The sequence below is a fragment of the Oncorhynchus clarkii genome, chromosome 20 (genome assembly GCF_045791955.1).
Source record: "Oncorhynchus clarkii lewisi isolate Uvic-CL-2024 chromosome 20, UVic_Ocla_1.0, whole genome shotgun sequence".
Taxonomy (NCBI): domain Eukaryota; kingdom Metazoa; phylum Chordata; class Actinopteri; order Salmoniformes; family Salmonidae; genus Oncorhynchus; species Oncorhynchus clarkii.
In genome coordinates, this window is record NC_092166.1 from 57,723,897 (window position 1) to 57,743,543 (window position 19,647).

General features: G+C 41.5%; 2 protein-coding genes across 4 annotated transcripts in view; both read left to right on the top strand.

Moving 5' to 3' along the window:
• Positions 1-8,194, top strand: part of LOC139376581 (cGMP-dependent protein kinase 1-like) — a 140,063-nt gene extending 131,869 nt beyond the window's left edge. For 2 of the 3 annotated variants that reach the window (XM_071119333.1, XM_071119335.1), the window contains 8 exons: positions 1,848-1,962; positions 3,549-3,688; positions 6,180-6,269; positions 6,375-6,516; positions 6,646-6,809; positions 6,992-7,177; positions 7,300-7,366; positions 7,491-8,194. In XM_071119333.1, coding sequence (XP_070975434.1) covers positions 1,848-1,962; positions 3,549-3,688; positions 6,180-6,269; positions 6,375-6,516; positions 6,646-6,809; positions 6,992-7,177; positions 7,300-7,366; positions 7,491-7,589 — 1,003 coding nt within the window. In that variant the 3' untranslated portion in view covers positions 7,590-8,194. The remainder of the gene's footprint in view (positions 1-1,847; positions 1,963-3,548; positions 3,689-6,179; positions 6,270-6,374; positions 6,517-6,645; positions 6,810-6,991; positions 7,178-7,299; positions 7,367-7,490) is intronic. The other variant, XM_071119334.1, reaches the window with a different exon arrangement.
• Positions 8,195-12,581: 4,387 nt separating this feature from the next.
• On the top strand, positions 12,582-14,177 carry LOC139375602 (dickkopf-related protein 1-like). The gene is given in 5 exon segments (XM_071117392.1): positions 12,582-12,658; positions 12,660-12,933; positions 13,146-13,287; positions 13,508-13,651; positions 13,765-14,177. Coding segments are annotated over 5 exon segments (891 nt in total). The 3' UTR covers positions 14,019-14,177.
• The last annotated feature ends 5,470 nt before the right edge of the window (positions 14,178-19,647 follow it).

A 19,647-nucleotide genomic window follows, 5' to 3' on the forward strand; every position in this document is an offset into this window, starting at 1 on the left:
TGAGTTGAGCATTTATATAGACATTGACTAGATCTTTGGTCTTGTAAAAGTTTATAATTATTGTGTGGCGTTTAGTAAAGTCTTTACACCCGTCTACACAGTCATAGTTGAGAGTAGACCTATAAACCCTGAACCTATGGTTCGTCCTAATACGTAGGACTTCAACAGTGGGGCCACCAGACTTCAGTCCGATGGGGGATCAGCTGATGTGCGTTTGGTAATGTGACTTTGTGACTTTGGCCTCAGTCAAGGCTTAGTCGATGCGGTTCTTTGCTCCCTGACAGTCCCCCATAATGGTCCTCTCTGATTGGCTGGTGTCAGTTTCTACGCACTGCCAGAAAGCATTAAGGTGACACCTATATCCATGGATAACAATAAGTTTGTTACAGGCGTGGCTAGTAGCAACACCCCTCTCCCCGTCTTTGGGGACTCACGTCCCACCAGCATAGTGTGATGCAGTGGGGTAAGATCTGTGATAAAGAGGGTGTGCTGTGAGTTCGTACTACTAAAATGACATGGGTGCTTCCTGTTTTGTTCACCTCAAACTCACATTGAAGATGGCCGATAATTCTCAGCATATGGGACAGATGATGCAGACATTCAGTTACATGTCCCAACACAGATTCTGGGGGATCACTCAGTAGCTCAGATGTCTGGGAAACAACCTGATAGCCTTGTTCACAGGATATTTTCAGGCCTGCTTATCTGTCAGATTTTCCATACAACCATACAGGATTATTATATTCACTCATTCACCAATTTGCTAAATTGAATACCATCCTTCATGACTGTAGTTAACAGGGAATCAGTAAAATGACACTCTCCACTTCAGCTCAGTGAGGGACCAAATCCTGTCCATAATGGTTCTTTAATATGGAGGTGTGATCTGCATTCCAAGTTTTATAAGTGAGGTGTAAGGCCTTGCAGATGATGGAGGCTCAGTTTGGCAGTATGGCAGGGGTGTGAGAGCTATGCTAACTGGGTGAACCTCAAGCAATGTCCAAATGCTATTAATACCAGTGGGATCAGCCAGGCAGTATTTGTAGTCACTGGTACTTGGAGGCGAGTACACTTGGCTTTTTGTTTTGACACGGACACCCACCTTAGTCGCTGTCCTGCAGTCTGGATTCAAGGCTTCAGTCTCTCCCCACCTTGTGGTCTAAGTGGACGTACTGTAAAGTTCATTCATTGGCTGTCTGCAGAGTTGTTTCAGTGTTGGATTGATCTTTCTTGGATTGAACTTTTAGAAGGTTACCTCTACCTGAACGCCTGTTTATTTTCTGTTTTGTTTGCAAAAACTCTGGGTGGTTTCTTCAAAGTAAGGATTTCTACCTTGAGGGTTGTAAATTGCTGGACTCGGAACTGAACACACCCAGAGGACTCTGAGAAAGCGTACTTGGACTGCGATACAACGCAGGCAAAATCTGAAGATCTGGCTAATTCACCAATCTTCCACACCCAGATAACACTATATTCGAATCCTCGAAATGTGAACTGGAAATGGCGCCTTAACTCCACTTTCGAGAAAGAACTCTTACAGATGCTGTGTAGAAAGTGTTGGTGAGGCAACAGATCAACAACTGTGTCTTGCAAGGCACATACTTCCGTTATATTGACCATATTATTGACTATTATCAGAGGGCTCCAATTGATTGATTGTTTTTCACTACTTGGTCAGACCACGGTGTGGATAAGATGCGTGAGTTGATCTTACCTATCCCAGTGCGGAAAGAGAGGGAGCGCCAGAACAGTCTCCCGGCTCCCTCCCCGTCATTGTCATTACTTATCACCTCCTACTCCATCCAGACTTCTAAGAAGTTTCCCTTTTTCCACTTCAAAAAATGTAGATATGAAGCGGAAAATGCCTTCTTCTGCAACCTGAAGCTGGTGGACTTCAACATCATTGACACGTTGGGGGTCGGAGGATTCGGACGTGTGGAGCTGGTAGGATGTTTAAATAAAGTATGTACTGTTTGTCTGTATGTACTTATATGTTGATAACGTCTTTCTCTCTTTTGTACACTGTTTCACTCCCAGTCCCAATGTCTTGGCATACTGTATCAACTGGGTAGACTGAATAGTCAAGGTTGCCCATGGATGACAACGTCAGTCTTTCCATGGTGGTACACGATTACTGTAGTCGAGCGATTTCATTCTCTAGGGAAGGTCATTAGATGCAGACATCGTTGAATCGTGGAACACCTTGTTTTTGGAGCTCTACATTTCCAGACAGTTCTCGAGACACATTGTCCTGTTTCATTATAAACCGTTGGCAGGGAATAAAGAGCAAAGAGACGCTGAACTTAATTGGGAGATGAAGGACAGGGAGGATCCGTGGTCTTCTTGTCCTGTAACGGAGCGGTCTCAGGTCAGGTAGCAAGAATGTCTTTGGGCTATTTGAAGTCACTTTCCACTCTGAGGGGCAGAAGAGGTAATGGAGCCCTGCCATGTGACCCACAGTGTTACATAGCAGAGGAGTTCTCTGAAACTTTCCAACTTCAGTCTGCTTGTAGTACAGGCCTAATAGAATTGTGAGATTAACTGCATCAAATCTAGGCCAAGACTTCAAGTATATCTAGTTGTAACGTTGATTGATTTATAATTACACACAAAACACACACATGATTTATATGTTGAATGAATATAGAAAACACTTTTGACTCATTGTACAGGTAACTGCCAAAATAAAGGAAACGCCAACATAAAGCACTGTGCCACCATGAGCTGCCAGAACACCCCCTTATGCTCATTTGAATCCCCTCTACAAAGTCACTGAGATATCTTCTTCTAGCCATAGTATCCAAAATAATGGGCAACTGGCCATTTTTATGCATGACCCTAAGCAAGATGGGATGTTAATTGCTTAATTAACTCAGGAACCACATCTGTGTGGAAGCACCTGCATTCAATAAAATTTGTATCCCTCATTTACTCAAAAGTGTTTCCTTTATTTTGGCAGCTATCTGTATATTGCAATGCACAATTTGAATTGTGTCAATAAAAATGAATATACACTTAAACTGAGACATAAAAAGACTCAAAAGCATGTAAACAGATAGACCGAGCAAGTGAGGGTTGATCAAGTGAGTGCTAGAATGGAGCAATTCGGACCAGTGGGGTCTCAGAGTTGCGGCAAAGGAAAAGCCCAGCAGCTCGGCCTAAAGAGGAATCCCCTGCCCTGTGCTATTTTCGGCACTTGCGGCATCCTCAGTAGAAACGAGTGGCCTTTCGCCTGTCTCCAGTCATCGTGTTCACTGTAGTGCAATCCATTGCTAGACATCCCGGGGATCAAATGACCCCGGAAATGTAGGTGCTCCCTGACATAGGCAATGTGAAGAATGTCTGCTCCCAGTCAAACTATTTTCAGGTCCTCCGGAGTTACGAATAGACCCATGACTCATCTGCTATTACTGGGTCCCAGAACAAGTGTTAAAAATGGCTCAACTACGACTTGATCTGCACAGCCAGGACATGTTTACATCTTCGCTTTTAGTGGTCGTTGACCTTGAGGTGCTCTATATCCTTTGTCTTTCGTCTGTGTCCTGCAGGTGCAGCTGAAAAGCGATGAGATCAAAACTTTTGCGATGAAGATCCTGAAGAAGAGGCACATCGTGGACACTCGGCAACAGGAGCACATCCGCTCCGAGAAGCAGATCATGCAGGAGGCCCACTCAGACTTCATCGTCAGGTAGCTACATACAGTGCCTTCAGAAAGTATTCACACCCCTTGACTTTGTCCACATTTGCTTGTGTTACAGCCTGAATTAAAAATAGATTAGATTGAGATTTTGTGTCACTTGCCTACACATAATACATCATGTCAAAGTGGAATTATGTTTTTAGATTTTTTTTACAAATTGCCTTGAGTATGTTATGGAAAGCCTAAATAATGTTCAGGAGAAAAGATTTGGGTAACAAGTCACATAATAAGTTGCATGGACTCACTGTGTGTGCAATTATAGTGTTTAACGTGATTTTTGAATGACAACATAATCTCTGTACCCCACACATACATCTGTACAGTTCCTCAATCGAGGAGTGTATTTCAAAGACAGATTCAACCACAAAGATCAGGGAGGTTTTTCGCATGGTGGTGACTGCATGATGTTGTAGGTATGCTTGTCGTCGGCAGGGATTCAAGTTTTTTAGGGAAGAAAATAAAACAGTATAAAGCTAAGCACAGACAAGATCCTCGAGGAAAACTTATTTCAGTCTGCTTTCCACAAGACCCTGGGAGACAAATTCACCTTCCGCAGGACAATAACCTAAAACGTGCTGTCATGTGCTGAATACAACAGGTGTAGACTTTACTGTGAAATGCTTACTCACATGCCCTTTCCCAACAATACAGAGTTAAAAAGTATAAAAAATGTATACAAATTTGCAAATAAGAAAAACTAAAGGCAATAGTAACACAAAAAAATTATTAGTATGTGTGAGTAGAGTCCAGTGTAGTATGTGTGAGTAGAGTCCAGTGTAGTATGTGTGAGTAGAGTCCAGTGTAGTATGTGTGAGTAGAGTCCAGTGTAGTATGTGTGAGTAGAGTCCAGTGTAGTATGTGTGAGTAGAGTCCAGTGTAGTATGTGTGAGTAGAGTCCAGTGTAGTATGTGTGAGTAGAGTCCAGTGTAGTATGTGTGAGTAGAGTCCAGTGTAGTATGTGTGAGTAGAGTCCAGTGTAGTATGTGTGAGTAGAGTCCAGTGTAGTATGTGTGAGTAGAGTCCAGTGTAGTATGTGTGAGTAGAGTCCAGTGTAGTATGTGTGAGTAGAGTCCAGTGTAGTATGTGTGAGTAGAGTCCAGTGTAGTATGTGTGAGTAGAGTCCAGTGTAGTATGTGTGAGTAGAGTCCAGTGTAGTATGTGTGAGTAGAGTCCAGTGTAGTATGTGTGAGTAGAGTCTAGTGTAGTATGTGTGAGTAGAGTCCAGTGTAGTATGTGTGAGTAGAGTCCAGTGTAGTATGTGTGAGTAGAGTCCAGTGTAGTATGTGTGAGTAGAGTCCAGTGTAGTATGTGTGAGTAGAGTCCAGTGTAGTATGTGTGAGTAGAGTCCAGTGTAGTATGTGTGAGTAGAGTCCAGTGTAGTATGTGTGAGTAGAGTCCAGTGTAGTATGTGTGAGTAGAGTCCAGTGTAGTATGTGTGAGTAGAGTCCAGTGTAGTATGTGTGAGTAGAGTCCAGTGAGTGTACATGGAGCCAGTGCAAAAAAATAGCTTCAATGTAAATGTCTGGGTAACCATTTCATTAGCTTTCTTCAGCAGTCTTATGGCTTTGGGGTATAACTGTCCAGGAGCCTTCTGGTCCCAGACTTGGCGCTCCGGTACCGCTGGCCATGCAGAAGCAGAGAGAACAGTCTATGACTTGGGTGGCTGGAGTCTTTTACAATTTGTAGGACCTTTCTCTGACACCACCTGGTATAGAGGTCTAGGATGGCAGGGAGCTTGCCCCCAGTGATGCACTGGGCCGTATGCATTACCCTCTGTAGCGCCTCTGTAGTTGCCATACCAAGCGGTGATGCAGCCATTCAAGCTTACAATGGTGAAACTGTAGAACTTTTTGAGGATCTGAGGGCTCATGCCAAATCTTTTCAGCCTCCGGAGGGGGAAGAGGCATTGTCATACCCTCTTCATGACTGTGTTGGTGTGTTTGGACCATGACAGGTCCTTAGTGATGTGGACACAGAGGGAACTTGAAGCTCTCGACCCGCTCCACTACATCCCCGTCGATGTGAATGTTAAATAGAATCATGTGTAAATATTGTACACTCCAGGGGTGCGAAGCTCTTAGAGACTTACCCAGAAATACTCACAGCTGTAATCTCTGCCAAAGGTGATTCTAACATGTATTTACTCAGGGGTTTGAATACTTATGTAAATGAGCTATTTCTGTATTTCATGTTCAATACATTTGCAAAAATGTTCACTTTATAATTATGGGGTATTGTGTGTAGAAAAAGGTATTCAGGCTGTAACAAAAAAACATGGAATAAGTCAAGGGGTATGAATACTTTCTGAAGGTATGCATACTTTTGGAAGGCACTGTATATGTAGAGATGTCAGATACTCGCTAGATGTAGAGATATCTCCGCCAGGTGCCTCTACTGATATCTCTTCCGATAGACTACTTCGTTATCCTCAAGAAAAGGACGCAATTTACAGTTGACATGTTCTCGATGTGCGTTTCAGGCTATATAGGACATTCAAAGATGCCAAGTATCTTTACATGTTGATGGAGGCTTGCCTTGGGGGAGAGCTCTGGACCATACTTAGGGACAGGTATGGGGAAATGCATCTCTCAACCAATTCACTTTCAAATGACACCATGTTGCCTTGCTTTCCATTCTGTCTTCATCATTCTGAATGTTGTCTTCCACATTGCAGAGGTTCATTTGAAGACTCCACCACGCGGTTCTACACAGCCTGCGTGGTGGAGGCCTTCGCTTACCTGCATTCCAAAGGGATCATCTACAGAGATCTCAAACCCGAGAACCTCATCCTGGATCACAGAGGCTATGCCAAGCTGGTGAGTGGACAGAGACCTGAGGACACCTTCACCCCTGCAGTATCATAATATGGCTCAAGACCCACGGCAACTGCTGGAAAGGGTGTTCGGTCAATGAGATCTCATTGGCGCGCTCCTGTCTCTTCACAGGTGGACTTTGGCTTTGCCAAGAAGATTGGGTTTGGGAAAAAGACATGGACTTTCTGCGGGACCCCGGAGTACGTGGCACCTGAGATCATCCTGAACAAGGGGCATGACATCTCCGCTGACTACTGGTCATTGGGAATCCTCATGTACGAACTCCTGACTGGAAGGTGAGGGAGGAGGTTTGTGGATATGGCTGTAGGAGATTTTATTGTATACCCAATAGAATAAGTGACTGGGATCAGAAGGAATGCCTGCTCTGTCTCTCATACCTGCAACCCCACCCACATCTAGATGTAGGGTTAAAGTACCACATATTTGTTTTAAATGAATGCTCCTGCTTCTTCTTCAGCCCACCATTCTCAGGGCCAGATCCAATGAAGACATACAATATAATTCTGAGAGGAATTGACATGATTGAATTTCCAAAGAAGATTACCAAAAATGCTGCCAATTTGATTAAGAAACTATGCAGGGACAATCCTTCGGAAAGACTTGGAAACTTGAAAAATGGAGTCAAAGATATCCAAAAGCACAAGTAAGTCAATTAAGTACTTTACCCTGCCTGGCTAATGGCCATGATTGCACTTTAGACTGAAAAAAACAACAGCAAAGATTTTTTTTGAAACAGAGTTATCTGTTTCTCTCTTTGAAACTCAGATGGTTTGAAGGCTTTAACTGGGAAGGGTTGAGGAAAGGAACCCTGACTCCTCCAATCATCCCTGAAGTAAGTAAAAAGATGTTGGTTTCATGTTAAAATGATGCATCTGAAGAGCATGCCAGTGTTAGCATGACTTCCTTTATTAAAACCATTACATGCAATTAATCCAGCCCCTCCTCTTCTCTATCAGGTCTCGTCCTCAACTGACACAAGCAACTTTGACAGTTTCCCAGAGGACAACGATGACCCTCCTCCAGATGACATGTCTGGCTGGGATACAGATTTTTAACACCACCCTCCATGTTGTAGTAGCCTCTCCAGTAGCGCCCTAGTCCTGCCTCATAATTGACTTTTCTGGGGATGCCTTTCAAGGGTTTGGCAGCAGAGAACAGAGAGACAGACAGGTGATGATGCTGTGAACGGACAGTGACAGTGAATGGGGCAGTCGTACCGCTTTGGGTCACCAAGATGCCTTCACCAATGTTGCTCCACTCTCCTCCGAGGTGGCATTGGGACTAATGTTTTAGAACGACAAAAGTCTCTCACCATCATCGTCAACCGTGCCCCCCCCCACTGGATCCCCTCATGGAGAGGTTTTTGATTTATTCTTGTCACACATTTGTATATTTAGGTGTATGTATTTGTTGTGGCTGTTAGCACTTACAATACCAGTGTTTTCAGTGATTACTTGTGATACTGAGTGGGTTGGGACTGAGAGGGAGAGATTCCTGCTCACTGTTGTAGCATTTATGGACCACAATTCCAACGGGGGGGTTGACTCTTTTAAACACTTGTCATCAATAATCAAAATGTTATTTTTTACAAGTTCCTTTGTATCATATTATACATTTGGATGTTACACATGATTACAACACATAAAGATGATATATTGTCTATTATGCATACTGTATTCCATTGGGAAAAAAACACACACACACGCCACTTTCAATTACACACATGTAATTACACTTTTTATAAGCGCAAAGTTGTTTGGTTGATAAAAACTACTTGGGCCTTCCCTTCACCGTTCAAATCTTTTCTAAAGCCCTACAGTGTTAAGAAATTGCAAGGACATATTGGAATTTTCTATTTATTAACATTTAGTTATTTATTAAAGGTCACATGCAGCCGTTTTTTACAATCTCAATATCAATATCAAATTTCTGGGTAACAATTAGGTACCTTACTCTGGTTGTTTTAAATTAAAATTGTAAAAAATAATAAAAATAGCAAATTAGCAAAGCTCACATTCTCAAGCAAGAACTTCAGCTAGGACTGTCTGGGAGTGGTCTGAGTGGGGAGGGGAAAACTGAAAACTGAAAACTAGCTTATATTGGGAGAGAGACCAATAAGACAGTTACAAACCTATTAACTAAATTACCACCTAGTGATGTCACCAGGCATGCCAAAACTCCATCCCACCAGAACAGGCTGAAATTTCAGGCGATATTTTCAAACAGCTCTTACACTAAAAGGGCATTACCGTCATTTTCACAATTTCACTGTATTATTAAACCTAATAGTGCGGAAATTCTACTAAGCTATATGGAATTGTTTTAAGAAGGTCACACCAAGGATCATTTAGATATTTGATTTAGAATTTTAAGACCCCTTGCAGTATATAAAAATATAGAATCATTGATTAAACATGTTATTTGGCCTTACTGCTATTAGCCCATTACAAACGCATTGAATAACAGATTCACTACAGGAACAACAGATAGCCCCCCTAAAAAAAGAAATTCTAAAGGAAGTTTGTTCTGAAGTGTCTATCCTATATCTGAGAGATATGAGAGATCTGGAAACATACAATAATTATTCTTTAAACATGTATTTAACCCCATATTTTTGGCACTAAACAGTCTACATAAACACAGTACTTCCATTATTATTATTTATTATTTTTTACTGGTACCAGGGACCTTCAAACAAGTCTTGTGATTCCTGTGGGCATCCTCGAGAGTCTCATATTTCCATAGAGGGGTTAAAAATAGTTTGTAGGCCAAACCATTCGGACCCTACAGACGATTTTGTGAGCAGACTGATTTTTGGGATGTCTCATGGTCTGACAAACATAGCTCTAGCTCTGTGACCTTTCAGCAGATGAGTGCGACATATGCGTCTCAAGCCACATGATGAAGCAGATGAGGTGGATTGAGACGCATCCGATGCAAAAAAAGAAAAATCCAGATATCTCTAGTTTAAACATGACAGATTTTTTAATGGGGATTTTTGAATTATGCTAATTCGATTTCCCCGGGGGCTCGGAGATTGACCTTCGGGAGTGCAAAGGAAGGATCCAACAATTGAGTGGGGAAACAGCAAAGAACAGATTATACCACTAGAGGGCAAACTGGTACTTGTACAAAAACAGGCTTACCAGAGAGGGACACAGCAGGGGTTTTGTCTAGAAGGGACACAGCTTTTGTCAAAATGTACTTTTCGTTGTAGGTTTAGCAGAACTTACTCAGCATGTTAGGATAATTAACATAGCAGGTTAGGAGAATTAGGTTGAAGTTAAGAAAAGGGTTAGCTAAAAGGCTAAATAAATCTACTTTTGATGTCAACTTGACAAAAGCTGTATCCCATGTAAATGATGTCAATACACTGACAATTTAAAGGGAGGCAGCAAGTGGACTTTGATACATGTCTAAATACAATCAGTCTGTCATACAGAGATTATTCTGCTATTCACATGATTAATTTCCCATCAAAATGGACCTTGGAACATTAGAATTTCTAAATGAAAGGCAAGATGGCTGCTATTCTACAGGCCTCACATATATTACCACAATTTCTAACTTTTATATTGCGCTTGAAAACAAATGCATATTATTTATTTTAGGACCAGAAGTAAATATTTCTGTACATCAATATTTAGTGCTGATTTAAAAAAAAATATATATATATATATATGTATAAATAGGTTATACTTTTATTATTTAATTTGAATATTTGGGATATGTTTTGTCAAATTAAATCTCGACATATTTTCTCAAGCTTGAATGATCTTTTCATGTTATCGCCATCATCCACTGAATTACTGAAGTCGCTCACCCCAGTTCTGAACATCATTACATCGCTTTTGGCATTATTGAAAGTGCCTTAAAATCGATGGCGTCCAAAAGATATCTTCAATATTTGTTTTAATGCTGCATGACAAGATCAAACAACTTAACCGGTCGTCATTACTTGGCTTGCTGCTTTTTTTATGGTCCATCTATTTATATGCCGTTTTCTTACAATAAAATGTAACTTTCAATCAATATGAAAGATGATGCTCCTCATTTAATTTGGTGAAGCTGTTCTCTGGTTACTTACTCCCCGATCTGTGCTGGTATTTTGTACTGGGTCGGTAACTACAAGGCAGCTTATTTGATAGAATTACATGTTCAATAAACTGTTATTACTTCCTTTGATAACCACTCTGACCACAGGGGGGAGCTTTCAGAACACCTGACCCTCCAGGCGAAAGATTACCTTATCTAACTAAACTATAAAGTACATTTTCTGCCCGTTTATTATTTAAGTCGAACACAAACGGATTGTGTGTTTGTTTAACACGTTAGGGACATGGGCTAACTAGTGAGGGTCTGTTGTAGCATGAATGGATTAGGCCGCAACCAGGTATTTCAAAACAGACCTGGCATCCTACCAAATTAATTTGCTGAGTAACCGAAAAAAGTCTGTTAAAACCCGCTAAAAGCCGAGCAAACGGACTGTTTGTAAAAACGCCATAGCTGCCGGAGTCTGATTAAGACATGGGGGTTCAGGACTGTTTGATCTGTCCTCATCAAAGGGGCCTTCACACAAGCTTCATTTTACACCACTGTAGGCTTTGGATGTACAATTAAAACAAAGCCTAAAGACCAACGAATCGGGATGAATGCTGCCAATTGACGTTAAATGAAGTGTATTGAACGTTTGTCTTGTGGTGGCCTATTAAAGCCTAACTAACCTTTGTCAACAACATCAAAGCCATTTATTTCAGAGGCTTTGCCTAGGCTATTTGGCAAACATGCACTTTGAAACGGTTAAATCGTATTTTGTTCCTGAATACTTCACTCAATTATCTAGTTCGGTTATTTAGGCTATGGTTAAGATTTGAAAAATATTTGAATCACTTTAAAATGCAACTTTAATATATGTTTGTATTTTATTCAATCATGATATAAGTCCCTATGGTATTTTAAAGATGTTGTTAATTTTCCCCTTTTTAAACTTATTTCAAATGGGATGTTTTGGGATATTGCACATATTTTTCTAATCCACTATTCCTAATTTAAGAGCAGGCTAGATTTAAAAACTGGACCGGCTTTCTTTCATAACCCGATATCAAGCAACAGTTTTTACAATTCTCTGTACAGATGTATTGAAACTTAATTATCATGCCACGATGTTGGAATTTGCACAATAGGCTACATCATCACGAGAGGTGCTGTAGGGGTAATTATGCTGACAACAGCTTTATCTGAGGGGAAGGGAATATGCCTACTTCTGTGTCTACTTGTTTTACAGGCTACATAAGAAATTCAGAGAAACCGATGTGAAAGAGAGACTGATGTGAATTCTTTATCGCGGGGTGCTAACCAACCCATATTTATAAGTAATTCAGTAAACTTTTCATTCTCCACGATTTGCATATTCCCCTTTGATCCCCGCCACTTTTTTTTCAAATCAAGTGCATTTCAAAGTTCTTCCATTACAATTACGGATCAAATGCCGCTAATGGGGAGTAAATGTCTTTAATGGTCACCCATTAGAAAACCACGGGGCGCCTGGGGTCAGTAAGAGCAACTATTTGCAGAGGCATTTGATGACCTCTGATAGACCTCCGTTATAAAAAGGTATAAACATTTATTAACAGTAGGCTTACAACGAAAAACTACTCAATATACACAATGTAGCCCCCATTATGTTCATCATCTCGAAATACCGATTTAAGTGCAACCAGTGACACCTTTCTGGGATAAAATAGGCTGCAAATGTCCAGTGTTATCAATAAATGTGACCAGATGCTGATAACGTGCAACAAAATATGAGTCAAATGAAAGACTGTAGCTGCATAACGGTAACGTGTCCATTAGAGGAAAAATGTGTCGGTGTGTCATCTCGTGACGAGTCAGTGACAGTCATTGTACACAAACATTCTTGACATGTTTTGGAATAGGATTCCCGGCCAATGGGTACTTGCTGTGGGATGCATCATGATTTGAGCCCTTTGAAATGTCATCCACCCCTTTGTTACACATGGCTGGGGGCGGGATGCAAACAACTCCGCATGTATAAATCTTGCATCAGGAATCCTAGGATTACAGTGGTAGTTTACTCCTCCTACTAGTACACCTATCTGCCCTCGAGTTGTAGGCTACTATTGCATCTTGGAATTGGTACCATTTGTACATACAACAACCATTTCTACATTGGCAATGATGCTGCCATTCGGTTATTCCGCTGTCTTTTACATGCTGGTCGGATACTTTGATTCTGCATGCGCTGGATCCGTGCTTCTCAACTCAAATGCCATCAAGAACATTCCTTTAGTGGCGGGTCTGAGTCACCCGATAAGCGCGAGCCCAGACGACTTTTCATTTGACAGCGGGACCCAAAATATGGCAATTGATACCATACAGGTAAGCCCAACATCAATTTGTCATAAAAGTTTACTATTTTATATTGATCAAAGTAGGCTATACACTGTGTTGAAATTGGAGGTTTAAAAATGGACCATAGATTCCCTCCGTTAAAATGAACATATTACCATCGGCAATATGCCTATTATTTAAACTGGATACTATTCTAAAAGTTAAATGCATACATGAATCATCTACCTCTCTTCTTTCAGTCTTTGAGTTGCTCCACGGACGAGGAGTGCGGTGACCATGGTTTATGCTTTGTGTCCCGAGGCGCATGTCTCCCGTGCAAGAGGCGCAGGAAGCGCTGTATCCGGGACACTATGTGCTGCCCGGGCAACCAGTGCAGCAATGGTGAGTAGCCTACAAGTCCCAGCTCTTTCATGTTAAATTACACCGTCAAATCTGTTCAATGGAGCCTCAGAAGATGTGTCTGAAGCCACTCCTCGCTGCTTTGAACTTTTGAAGAGAAGTGTAGTCAGTTGAATGTAAGCAATTCAACACACTTGTTGAAAGGACTTGGTGTAATTTCAAGCACATCATCTCATGTTTGAACTTTTTGTTACCTTCCTAGGTGTGTGTTTACCCAGCGATCCTGACATGGTTCAGCACATCCGAACGGAGGACACAGTGCCACCCAGCAATACACACAAGAAAAACTCTACAGTGGAACTGAACTCCAAGTTGCCCACGCAAGATCTTTCACAAACCCCAAAAGGTATGTAAACAAATCAGTTATGATGTTTACCATGGCGAATGGACTCCGGGTGATATATGTCTTGTTATACACCAAGCCAACAATATGCTCATGTAGTTTACTTATTTGTTCAGGTCTGGAAGGAAAGCGCTGCCTGAGGTCTTCGGATTGCACAGAGGGACTTTGCTGCGCCCGTCACTTCTGGTCCAAGATCTGCAAGCCAGTGTTGAAAGATGGTCAGGTCTGCACCAAACACCAAAGGAAAGGCACACACGGTTTGGAGATATTTCAACGGTGTGACTGTGGAGACGGCTTGTCCTGCAGAACACAGGGAGGGGAGCACAACGGCAAGGCAACTCGAAGTCTGCACACTTGCCAAAGACATTGAATCAGCGGGAATCCGTGGGGTTTCGGTAGCCTTTCAGAAAGTCTGACTGGAGGACTGATGTGATTTCTGACAAGACCCGTTTTGTTTTGGTCTTCTGATTTTTGTCACTCAAAAATAGCAGAGTAGTTGTGATTGTTTCTCTATGGAACTTGAGATATATGATTGTTACGGTAAATTACTGTATTGTACATAACTTATAGATAATGGCACTTAATTATTTTTGGTCACAACAACTATTCGAAGAGAAGGTGCTCTCTCTATGCTGTTATCACATCATTGTAAATGTATTAACACTGTGATTTATACAACTTTATATAGATTCTGATATAAATTTATATTTTTATTTGAAATAAAGAGTGTTAAAATATTTAACTGTCTTATGAGATAATTTGCACAATATTGCATCAAATCAAATGTATCTATAAAGCCCTTTTTGCATCAGCCAATGTCACAAAGTGCCATAGAGAAACCTAGAGAGGAACCAGGCTCTGAGGGGTGGCCAGTCCTCTTCTGGCTGTGCCGGGTGGAGATTATAACAGTACATGGTCAAGATGGATGTTTGTAATTGCATGCAATCATTTCCTCGTTTAGTGACCTACCAAGGGAAAGTGGAATTTAAATGATGCAGTCAAAGGATTGATATTGGCTGTTCCATTAGTCTGACCAATTCCAAAACATGACCTACTGCAAGGTACATGACGCAAGGTATACACCACATTTATAACTATCGATGCATATTGCTACAGTTCTAAAACACTACTTATTATGGAAATAATGTATTCGGCTATATGGGAATCACTGTGATTACAAATCCCAACATCAAACATCTACCACTGTAGTGAGCTGTTTAATTTGATGTACACTAGAACCCGCCCCGTTGCTACTCCTGCCTTCCATGTGGCTGTTTTAGAGAGTGACTTCTAGGGAAGGTGAGAGGCTCACCACACTCCCTTTGGCCTGGTCATCTTGAGCAGAAGAACCGTATGTCCTAACTAACAAATGGAGGCTTGGTTCTAAACTCCCAGCTTAGATAGCCGAGTGAACTCTGATGTTGAACTCTGAACTTGCAGGGAGGTATGAGTGATGTGTGGTGATAGTGTCGTCATGCCTGTCCCAGACCACACGTGTACCGTGGGTACAAGCTTTGCCTGATGCTAGAACAAATTAATTTCATTTTAAAGAGGCATTGCATTAACATACTTCAGCATTCCCATTACATAGTACAAAAAACATCCATCCCTGTCAAGTATTTGTTGATTCAGTATGAAGCATTCGACTTTCTTTGTGTTCCCCCACCTTATAGGTTAACGAGGAACTGCAGAGTTTAAGTATTTACTTCAAGGTGTCAAGCGTGACAAAGCAGAGGGGTAGGCATTTCAAAGCACAGGCTATACAGTTTGCAATTGTCCTCTTCCCATACATGTGCATCAGCTAGCACTAGAGAGGCTTCCTCTTGCTTTTTGTCGAGACCATCTACGGTGGTGGGGAAGACCTAAAACATTGGTGGATGGAATCTCATGTAGCACAATGGTGAGGAGAAAACTCTAAATGACCCACTAGACATACAGTATAACAGCTAATTCTTTGAGGGAAAGAGTTGGCATCTTTAGAATTTCAAAACAAGGGCCTTGCTATTTGATATAAATGTCTAAAGGAAAAGGGAACCCTTTTTAGTACATATTGCTGGTATACACTCATAACGAATCTGCAAACATTCCGCGTGAATCCTCTTTTGCAGTGCAATACAATAAAATAGCAATTTGCCTCTACTCAACAGTGTGAATGTTTGCAGACTACCTCAAATAACCCCTCATGAAGAGTAGTTAAGTAACTGGAGGTTTGCAAACAAACAGAGTTAGAAAAACACCAAAACGTTTACGTGAAATGGGCATTGTGTTTGGTAAAGTATGTACTTTTAAACTCACACACTCAAACCTGTGTTTCTCCTTGACCTGGATGTTGAGGACAAGACATGGTTCTACATACTGTATGTGTTTTTTTTATGGGATTGTGAGTTGATCTGCTAAAATGTAGGCTTTCTAAAAAACAAACAAAATCAGAACACGACACAAACCTGTTGATAGTGATATTAGATCTGAGATCACACACACACACACACACACACACACACACACACACACACACACACACACACACACACACACACACACACACACACACACACACACACACACACACACACACACACACACACACACACACAAGCAACTGTAATGCAAATCATTAAACATCTACAGTATGAAACCTAAAGATAACCATCAGCATAGTCCACTTGCTCACCTAGAACCTTTCTTCTTGATGGAGCCTTTGGCGTGTTCACCGACTGCATTAACATTCAACTGCAACCCACATCTCTTTAATGGAGTTGAAGAGTTCAAGTGCACAAAGTCCCAGTCTCTCATGACTTCATTTGGTTGCACCCAAAGCAGGTGTAACATATGTAGATGTTATGGGTAGGGGTTACTCTATTACCATACCTATTACTGAATGAGGATGTTGCTAGGCTATTCTTTTCCAAGAACGTACTCACCTGTAAGCAATATAAGTGTATGGAATATAAACTACTGTATGAATAAGGACATCACCACAGATCTCTTTCATTTAAACGATGAAGATCATAACTGGTGAGGCGAGGAAGGGAGATTGTCGCCCCACAACCTGTGGATACACTGCCATCTTTGGCCCTCTGATGTCGGCATCAAAGGACTGAAGATGTTGATTTGATGGGAAAACAGGATGCACAGATGATAAGTAATTAAAACTGCACTTCCGCCTCCCCACTGCCCATTAGTGGCGTGACAATAAATATGTTCTCCGTCCTGTGAACAGGAATAATTCAGGGGATTTAACCTTATTGGATATAACGTGTGTGTGCCACACAACAACTTCCTGTTCATATGGCTGAATGGGATGTACCAATTAATGTGCCCTGATGCAAATGAACTGTGGTGACTCATTAGGGATAACCTGTGACGATTTTGCACTTCCAGGAGATGGCACTTGTGCGAGAACAATATTTCCGCTGTTAGACTTCAAAAAGACAAGCAATATGTCAGATGTTATTAAGTACGATAAAAAAGCATGGCGTTGACTCTTTTACAATAAGTGCATAACCATTTTAACATAACATCCTGGTAATTTTGTTTTTGGGTCAGTGATATAGCAAAAGTAGTTTACAGCATTAACATAGATGACCCCGGTACTAGCAGCTGTGTATTTTTTACTAGCAGCCTGACTGCCACGTTTGAAAATGACAGACGTGAAGATCCAACTGGAATGATGTCCGGCGTCACACACAGGGGCTCACAGAGGAACGGGCGTCTGAAGAGCAGACGGCTGTCTGCGGGGTCAGCACACAAACAGGCAGGAACAGTCAAACACCTTTACTGTTGTGGGTTTACCCAAAGGCTGGTCAGAGACAGAAATTATTTAAATCTTCAAGTAAAAGCTAGCTGATGGTATTACCGTAGGCCTTTACACCAATACCCGTACTGTATGTGTTGAAAATGGCAGATTTGGGCACTGATAAGTGCATCAATTGGAACACAGTGGCTGTACAGTAACATTCTATAAATGATGTCAGAGCTCAAGTTCTGCTCTTCACAGCGCTGTATGGGTTTTGACCTGCGGCCGTTCTGAACTTGAGCATCTCACGCGACAAGAAGTTGCCCCCATTCCTCCGCTAATTAGGCAACTTTTGCAAATGTTTTGGTGTCTGAGTGAAGGAAATGCTATAAATTAAGAGGACTAGATGTATTTGGAAATATGAGACGTTCAAGATTATAATAAATACCGCTTTGATGTTATACTAGCAAGCCAAATGTGCACTTTACATTTTCATATAAAACTCGTGTCATAAACAGTGTCAACCTTGATAATCACTATGTTTGATGTACAGTTACAAGATGACATGGCGTCATACCCTGGGTTGTTCTGAACAGAATGAGCCTGTTTGTCTAAGTGTGAAGAAAATTTGCCGCAGAACACACACACACCTGAATTAACTCATGTCTCATTCTATGCGCATCAAAATGATCTGTTTCTCTGAATTGCCTTTTGAAAGCCTAATACTGTATTGTATAACTTAGCTAGTCGCATTGGCAATCGAACAAGCTTTCAAATGATGCCCACCTGACCCAGATTCTAAATTATAATGGTCAATTTTTGGATTGCGTAAACAACAATAGTTATTGTGTAATGGCAGGGATGCAGGGTTGTGTTCCAAACAAAACAACTGGAAGTGTGCCTGCTCTAGTTCCTCAACGGCACAGCTTGGAGAGCTCAAAAAACACCTTATAGTTGAAGACTCTTCTTTGAGTCATGAAAGTGCATTGAAATGATTTAGGAACTGTGGAGACACCAGGTAGTCGTCTCACTCAAACCATTTTTGTTGTTGGTCATATGTTGCATCTACCCCACATTTGCCAGGAATACTGTTATCTTGTTATTGGACTTACCCAGGGTATTTTCAGATGTCGTTATCAACAAATGCGGCAGAAAGTGACATAATGTTTGGATATAGTCTTGTTTCAGGTGAACTGCTTTGTCCTCAACTTTGTCCTAATCATTTCCCCCATAGCTCCAAACGGTTTCCTTTCAATGGCTAACATGCTTATGCATTTCAAATTTCCTCTGTAAGAAACATCTCAATTTAGCCATATAGGCCAATTCCCATGAGTGTAAAAGCTTAAGGATCAACATCTATTGTACTTTATATGTAGCCTAATAGTGATTATGTCCATTTCCAATACATTGATTACAAGGCAGTTTACCACATTGCCTGGGAGCTGCAGATGTATTATAGACAGACTATATTAACTTTGAATTTTCCCCCCTCATTATCTAACCAAATATCTTGATCTCTGCCAAAAGCATAATATTTCAAATCTTTATTGGACTCAATCAGAAGATGCTTGCCTCTTTGCCAGACAGAAATTGACAGCCTACCACAGATATGGGGATGGATTTCTCATCTGGAAACATGAACTTGGTCACAGCCGCAATGACAAGGATACGCAGCATGCTGTCTCTATCAACACAATCTGTGTGCTTAAACTCCCTCCTTCCAATTCTTTCCAATTCATTCAAATCAAACTTCTATTGTTGTCCAACAGACTTTCCTGCAGGATGCTAATGTCTCCAGGCTACATCTGTGCCAGGCAGGTGTAGCCTCTCTGTGCTGACGGGGGGGGGGGGGGGGGGACACACACACACACACACACCTGTCATAAGATTACTAGACTGCCCTGATATTCCAACATAATAAAATAATAAAGGTGGACATTAAAAGGCAATATCCTTGACTACCCTATAGTAACATACGGGAGAGAGAGACAAAGAGGAAAGTGATGATGAACTGAGTGACTGGCCTCTGTCGTAAATCCAACCTCTGATTTACAGTGAAGGGGGCTGGGGAAAGGCAAACCAAGGTGAGCCACACCGGACTGTAACCAGCTGTGTGTGTGTGTGTGTGTGTGTGTGTGTGTGTGTGTGTGTGTGTGTGTGTGTGTGTGTGTGTGTGTGTGTGTGTGTGTGTGTGTGTGTGTGTGTGTGTGTGTGTGTGTGTGTGTGTGTGTGTGTGTGTGTGTGTGTGCATGTGCGCGCGCGT